The 7,519-nt window shown below is 34.1% G+C and overlaps 1 protein-coding gene across 1 annotated transcript in view; it reads right to left on the bottom strand.

The window, feature by feature from the left end:
- Positions 1-6,686: 6,686 nt before the first annotated feature.
- The window catches only part of LOC125812503 (premnaspirodiene oxygenase-like), a 103,816-nt gene continuing 102,983 nt past the window's right edge, over positions 6,687-7,519 (bottom strand). The window contains exon 3 of the mRNA XM_049491979.1: positions 6,687-7,189. Coding sequence (XP_049347936.1) covers positions 6,687-7,189 — 503 coding nt within the window. The remainder of the gene's footprint in view (positions 7,190-7,519) is intronic.

The raw sequence follows: 7,519 nt of genomic DNA, 5'->3' as shown, positions 1-7,519 counted from the left end.
TAAGGAGAAGAAAAAATTCTTCATAACCAATAAGAAACCTTTATCTTTCACAAAATATTAAGGAAGTAATGGACTCATAAAAATTCTTTATTCTTTGCATTATGTAAGAAAAGAGAAAACTAGCAAAGGTAAGGAATAATTCCAACAAACTTGTCAAATCGGAAGACTCTAAACACTTAAAGGGATCGTTTGGTAGAGAGTATAAAAATAATGTTGATGACATGACAATATTTTGAATAGGTTTAATTTTGATAGTGACAAAGTGCATCAGTTCACAATCCTGTAGCAGAATCAAGAGAAAACGCGGGAATTGAAAAAACCTTATTAAGAGGAGAAGACTCCTAAATAAGGAAAAGAAGTGAAGAGGACTCCTTATAAGGAAAAGAAAGTTAACTGAGTTAAAGTAACTACTTTTCTTATAGGATTCAACTAGGGTTTAATCCACTCCTATAAAAGGATGGTTGATAAAGAGAATCAAAGCTTTTACAATTCATAAATCGAGAGCATTTTGCAACAAGAGCACGTGATGACACTGAAAGAGCAAGACGACAGAAGAAAGAAGAACTAGAGTTAGGTTTTCTTTCTAAAGCATAGTTTGTGTTATTTCAACTTAGAACCATTATTTAGTGATAATTGTTCTAAGTGTGAAAGTGAGGTTTTGTAACAAGAAGTGAATTTGACTTTTTCGAGAGTAGAGTAAACGATTATACTTAATCGTTGAACAATTTGAGTAAACTGTTGAGGTGCGGTACTAAAGTTGGTCCCTTTGATTATAGAGTTGTAATCTAATGTTACTCTTTGAGGTTAGTGAAGTTTGGTGAAATCCTATGACGTGTAGGTAGTGGTTTTTCTTCCCTTGAGTAAGAAGATTTTCCACAATAAATCTCTGTTTAGTGTGTTATGTTTTATTTCTGCTAATTCAACAAGAACCTGGTTCTTGTTTTAGGTTGTTAAGGTTTCTTTACATGCTAAATAGAGTATTTTAGTAATGTTTGCATTAGCTAGCAATGCATGTATTAGTTATATTTGCATTAGTTATACATAAATTATTTTTATGCATTGTTTGGTTTGATGCATTAAAAATATCATGCATTGCATAAAATAATATTTATTTACAAAGATACCCTCCATTATTATAGTGGAAAAGATGTAAAATAAAATTGAGGGGTAATTGGGTCTTTAATCATACTAATGCATGCATTAGAACCATTGCATTGTTAATACCTAAAAATCCATGGTATTAGTAATACACACCTTAATACACAATAGAGTGTATAAATAGGTTAGAAAAGAGTACCAAACAAGATACTAGTAATACACAAGGTTAATGCATTGCATTACTTTTCCTAATAACACTCTTGGAAGAGTGTATAAAAATAATGTTAAATAGAATGTATTGATGATGCTTGTATTAGTTATGTTTACATTATTTATACATATATTATTTCTTATGCATTATTTGGTTTGGTGTATTTAAAATAACATGTATTGTATAAAAAAAAATTATTTACAAAAGTATACTCCACAATTATGGTGGAAAAGATGTAAAGGAGGTTTTGAAGGGTAAATAATTGGGCCTTTAACCATCCTAATTAGAGTTGTCAAAATGGGTTTGGCCCACTAGGCAGGCCCAACCCAACCCTTGAATTAAGTGGGATTGGGCCTAATTTTTTTGGCCTATTTAGGAACAAGACTTTTTAGCCCAATCCATATGGCCTGCTAGACTCGTAGGCCCAACCCACTCAGAGGCCAGCCCGTGAGCTATGAATATTTAAAAATATTTATATATATATATATATATAGTAGTGTTTTATTTGTAAAGTTTTTATCAATAAATATTTTTAAAAATAAAAATCAAATCTTTTAAACTAGCTAGTTTTTTGTTGGAGGAATAGTGGAATGATCAACATTTTTCGCTAAATCTTACGTTGACTATTATGTATTTTTGTATGTATTCACCGAAGTGTGTGATTCATAAATGTATTTTTGTAAGTATTCACCGAAGTGTGTGATTCATAAATTAAAATTTGTATGTATTGATGTCGTGTTCATAAATGTCAACGTTCGATACTTTTAGATACTCTTTCTAAGAGAGTAATATTATTCATTTTTTGGTTGAAGGGACAACCCGTCCCAACCCGTGGCCCGCTTAGGGCTGGGTTGGGCTGCTATTTTATAGGCCTTTTAATTAAAAGGGTCAGCTCGTCCCAACCCATTTAACTCCCTAGCCCGTTAGGGTTGGGTTGGGCCAGCCCATTTTGACAGCTCTAATCCTAATGCATGCATTAAATCCCTTTGTACTACTAATGTCACACCCCGAGTCTACACCCCGAACGTGATTGGCACTCGAGAACCATTGCTGGCCCCAAACGAACCCTTGGCCTGGCTTACTTAACTCAGCGGAAGACTCTAAGCATGATTACAATGATCAAATAAACTTCATAATATAACTTAGAATGTTAAAAGAAATAAACATTCAACTTGGCCAAAATGGCAACTCAAGTCTTAACATAAGATCAAATGAGAAGACTAAAAAACTAATGACTAACTGTCTATGAAACCTCTAAAAACAACTGAGATGGATGTTGGGACAAACCCCACAACATCCTAATGAACTAAACTAGAAAGCAAATAAAGAAGTCCTCTGAATGCAAGCTGGAGACTCACCACAGACTGAGTGCTCAAGCTGGATCAACGAGGCACTGGATGTTGATCCTGATTACCTGCGTCTGCATCATAAGAAGATGCAGGCCAACTGGCATCAGTACATTGAATGTACGAGTATGCGAGTTGGAAAGCTAAACAATAACTTAAGCTTGGAAAAAGTACAAAGGAACACTTACCTTGGCTCTGTTTAACTCATGAATAACTGAACTCAATATAAAGCAATACGACACATGCAATATATCAAAACTTGTAAAACAGTGTAAACAACTTAGTTCATTAAAGATAAAGCAATAACAAACTCAACTTTACTTAAATATAAAAGTAATATAATTTTTGTGGGAGATTCTCTAACCCACAACCGTCACTATGAGCCTAAGTGGTGATACAACGTCTTGCCCACGCTGCCAGAACTGTCCTATACTTTGTCGTCATATAGAACGCTTAACTTAGTGGATCCACTAGTCTATGCTAAAAGCATCTTAAGGAGTCATCTAAAAAGTATGATCATTTACTACCCATGATGGCTACATGGTTTTATGGAGACTTGAGTTATCTGAACTTGCATCCCCATATCGGTGCTCAATACTACTCCCAAAATATACTTAGCTCATATGTTTGTAAAAACAAAACTTCTTTCTTTGGTTTGAGATAATTACTCAAAAACTCAGATTAACAGCTCTTTTGAAATCGATGTTCCCTTTTCTTGTTCAAATGCGAAAACATTTATAACCTCTTTAGGAATACATAGTTCCCTAATAGCTTTTTATGAGAAATGAACTCAACTCTTTATTCTTTACTTAACTTGAAACTTATGTCTTAAAACAAAGTTAAAATGTTTGTTAAAGACTTTTGAAAACTTAAAAACTTTGCTTGACTTACTTCTTAGCTTCTAGACTTGACTCTTAACTTCTCTTGACTTTTATCCTAACTTTCCTTGAATTGGATTATGAATTCAAGGTTCATGATCTCATGTTTATGGATGATTTCATGATGTGTTAGATGTACCTTAGAGTGTTGGAATAAACTTAGAACCACATGTACATTGCTAAGGAACAAGTACTAAAAGGTGGGGAACGAATGGGGAGAACTGGCGTCCCTGGCGCTCTGAGAGGCGCGGGTCGCCAGCCCTCAAACTTCAGAGGACCAGCTGGGGCGCGCTGGCTGGTGCAACGCCCCACCCTTTTCCTAGGTGAACCCCGACTTTTCTCCTTCGTTTTTCATCTCTAAACCCTCCAATCTTCCCTAGTTCTTTCCCCAAACACTTAGGATCAATTGTACCCTCAATACTCAACCAATCTAACTCGAAAACAGCCCAAAAACATGAATCAAATCAACCCCCAAGCATCAACAACTCAACCAACAAGAATTTTGACAATTGTTCTTCAAGAACTCCACTTCTTAACATGTAAACAACTCCAAATCGCTGAATTGAAACAAGTTGGTGTGTGGGTGAACTAACCCAACACGAAAAAGATCTCACACACCTTAATAGGGAGCACCCCCAACGAATTCCACTCGCAAGCTTGGATGATCTTGGTGAATTCTTGCCTTCTTCTCCCGTTCTTTCTTTCTCTCTCTTCTCCAAGCCCTAAGCGTATTCTAATTTTCAAAACTGAATTAAGTTCTGTTTTTACCCCAAATAAATCCCTAAAAACGAATTAGGAAATTAATTAGAGAAAAGACTACTTTGCCCTTCTCTAAATCCGGATTCAGACTTTCCTCGATCCAACAACCCAACTTCCGGAAGGCATATCTCACTCATACGATGTTGGAATTTCACAAACTCGGCGGCGTTGGAAAGATCTTTCCAACCATATCAATAAATGCTCCTAAATCATCCTGAGCTAGGAGTTATGGCCGTTTGAAAATGGTCAAAACTCACTTTCTTACATTAGACAAAATTTTCCAGATTTCCTTATTCTTTCCAAAAATCATTATTTTCAGATTTTAAACTCTTTTTAGTCGTTTCTAGGTGCGAGATGTTACAACTAATACCTAGAAATCCATGGTATTAGTAATACACTCCTCAATACACAATAACGTGTATAATTAATGCAAATATTAATTATACATTACATGAAAATATGTACCAAACAAGGTACTACTAATACATAGAGCTAATGCATGCATTATTTTTGCTAATATATACTCTACCAAATGACATCTTAATTAGTTTGTAGAATTATTGAATATTATTTCACTAATCAGAAAGTATAGTCACATACAGTTAAACTATATCATATAAAATCATAGTTTAAAATCGTACCCATAACAAAAGATAGTTCCAAAAACTTTGATGGAGACATCTTTGATCTTCAGAGGAATCTTCTCACTAAAGTTCTTCACATAAAAAAAGAGATTATTGCACATAGGTGAGAGGATTTTCTTTCTGTCTTTTGTTTCTCTAGAGAGGGAGAAAAGCTGTGTTCATTTCTATTAAAAAGAATCATTTTATAATCTCAAAGGGACGACACAACTTCCTAGTTAGTTGTGTACTTTTTTTAATTAATTAATTCACATGTATTATAATTTTTCTAGATATGGATCCGAATTGATCCAATGGGCGACCCAATTCAGTTCCATTCATCCCACTCACACATAGTGGGTCAATTCTCATTCTTATTATGTAACTTCCTACTTAAAGATTAGACCATCCAGTGCATACTTCGAGATCTTTGTTATTATACATCTATTAGAAATATATAGCATCTTGATCAATGAAATTTAGAGTAGACTATGGTATGCAGTATCTTAGATATTTATCGCATTCATATATTTCATCATCTTTTTTCTTAGTTTTGAGTTTATCATTATGTTTTTGCCTTATAGGCAAATGAGCACCGATTTGGGTAAGAGTTCAGATAACTCATGCCCCATGACCTACGCCGCCAGCGTAGATAGAATCGTATCGAAATACAGACGACTCCTCACCTTCCTCAAGAAGGCTTTTTAGATGGATCCATAAGTTCAGTTGTGTTCTATACTCCGGCAAAGTATAAGGTGACTCTGCCAACGTGAGTAAGACATTGTATCATCACAAGGCTAATAGTGATGGTTGTCGATTAAAGAAACTCCCCAAGAAAGTAAAATATTTTATTTCAGTATTTACTATCATTGCATACCTAAACCTATTTATAAAGCTTTTAATGATTTCATTTAATATTTATGCTTTATTTTCAGTCTTTCATTCAATTTAGTTACTTGTTTCATTCAGCTTTATTACATACAGTACATTTCATGTATTGACGCCATTTGACACTACATCGACTTATGATGCAATTTCAAGTACTCACAATAGCAGACATTCAGTAAGATCTCTTTCCATCAGTAGTTGATGAGATCTCCTCGCTTTCGGAGGGCTTCAATTTAGTTAGTTCAATTTATTTGATTTTTAGTCATTGTTTAGTCAGGTAACTGTGGGTCTTGTCCCGACACCTATCTTTAGTTAGTAAATGCTTTATAGATAGATAAACTTAGTGAGTCATTTCAGTCTTCAACATTAAGAAGTTTTAAACATTATTCTTATTAACATTATTTATATTCAGATTTATTTCAGACTTTTGCATGAGATATCTTTAATTAATTTTAAATGTCCATTTTGTAAGGCTTCAGCATGTATGTATAGTTTTCCGCTCAGTAGTTAGCCAGGGTCAAGGGCTTGTTTGGAACCAACAATGACTCCAAGTGTCGGTTGCGTTCAGGATGTAGGCTCGGGTGTGACTATATATAGAAGTAAGCGTTCATCAAAAAGATTGTCCGACAACAATTTTGATCATCCGTCTGACGATCATTTGTTATGTGTATTTCACATGTCTTATATTTTTCACAAGATTCTAAGTGAAGGGCCTGATAGGAAAATTCAAAATTCAAAAAAAAAAACATAAAGGGTCGCACATAATTTATTACAGAAACATGTTTAACAATGGTACACAAAATTGAATATAATAACACCATCATCCTATATGGTAAGATATTTTTATTAAAAGCAAAGTCCTTTATTATGATTTGATTCTATGACATCACTCTTGATGACGAGGATGATGAGGAGTAGCGAGCAAATATAGGTTACTCTTTCTAGCACAAGTTACTCCAGCAGACTCAGTCAAGTCCAAATCACTTGGTTTGATTCCACTAGGAAGTTTCCAATCAAAGTGATACAATAATTGTGCCAGTGGAAAATAAACATTAGCTAAGCCAAATGATATCCCAGGACAATTCCTCCTTCCACTACCAAAGGGAAGATATTCAAAATTATTACCAACAAAATCCATAGAGTTATGCTCAAATCTTTCAGGTTTAAAGCTTTCTGCGTCATTCCAATATTTAGGATCTCTTCCAATAGCCCATGTATTAACCATAACTTTTGTTTTCAAGGGAATAGTGTAGCCGTTTATGTCTACTTCTTCCCTACATTCTCTTGGAAGCAAAAGGGGAAATGGAGGATGGAGTCTGAAACTTTCTTTAACGACCAACTTTAGGTATTTCAATTCTTCGACATCATTTTCATCAAATGTTTCTTTACCTTTGAACACATTTCTTACCTCTGCTTGAGCTTTGGAGAGTACATTTGGATTCTTCATCATTTCCACCATGGTCCAATCAATTGTTGTTGATGAAGTCTCTGTTCCCGCACCAAACATGTCCTTCATTTATGAGCAAGTTAATTACTTATTTTCAATAATAAGCAACAGTTCATTTGGCTACGGATTCAACTAAATTCAATAGCTTCCATTCAAATTTTGTATTTTTGTTCGAAATTATATATATATATATATATATAAAAAATCTATTCAGAATCTAGTAAATAAACAAAGTTATGATCTAGAATTCATAAACTAATAATATATGTACG

Source organism: Solanum verrucosum, unplaced genomic scaffold, assembly GCF_900185275.1.
Source record: "Solanum verrucosum unplaced genomic scaffold, falcon-dt-bn FXZP01000120.1, whole genome shotgun sequence".
In the NCBI taxonomy this organism is placed as follows: Eukaryota; Viridiplantae; Streptophyta; class Magnoliopsida; order Solanales; family Solanaceae; genus Solanum; species Solanum verrucosum.
The sequence above is the reverse complement of the archived record's forward strand: the minus strand, read 5'-3'. Positions and strand labels throughout refer to the sequence as shown.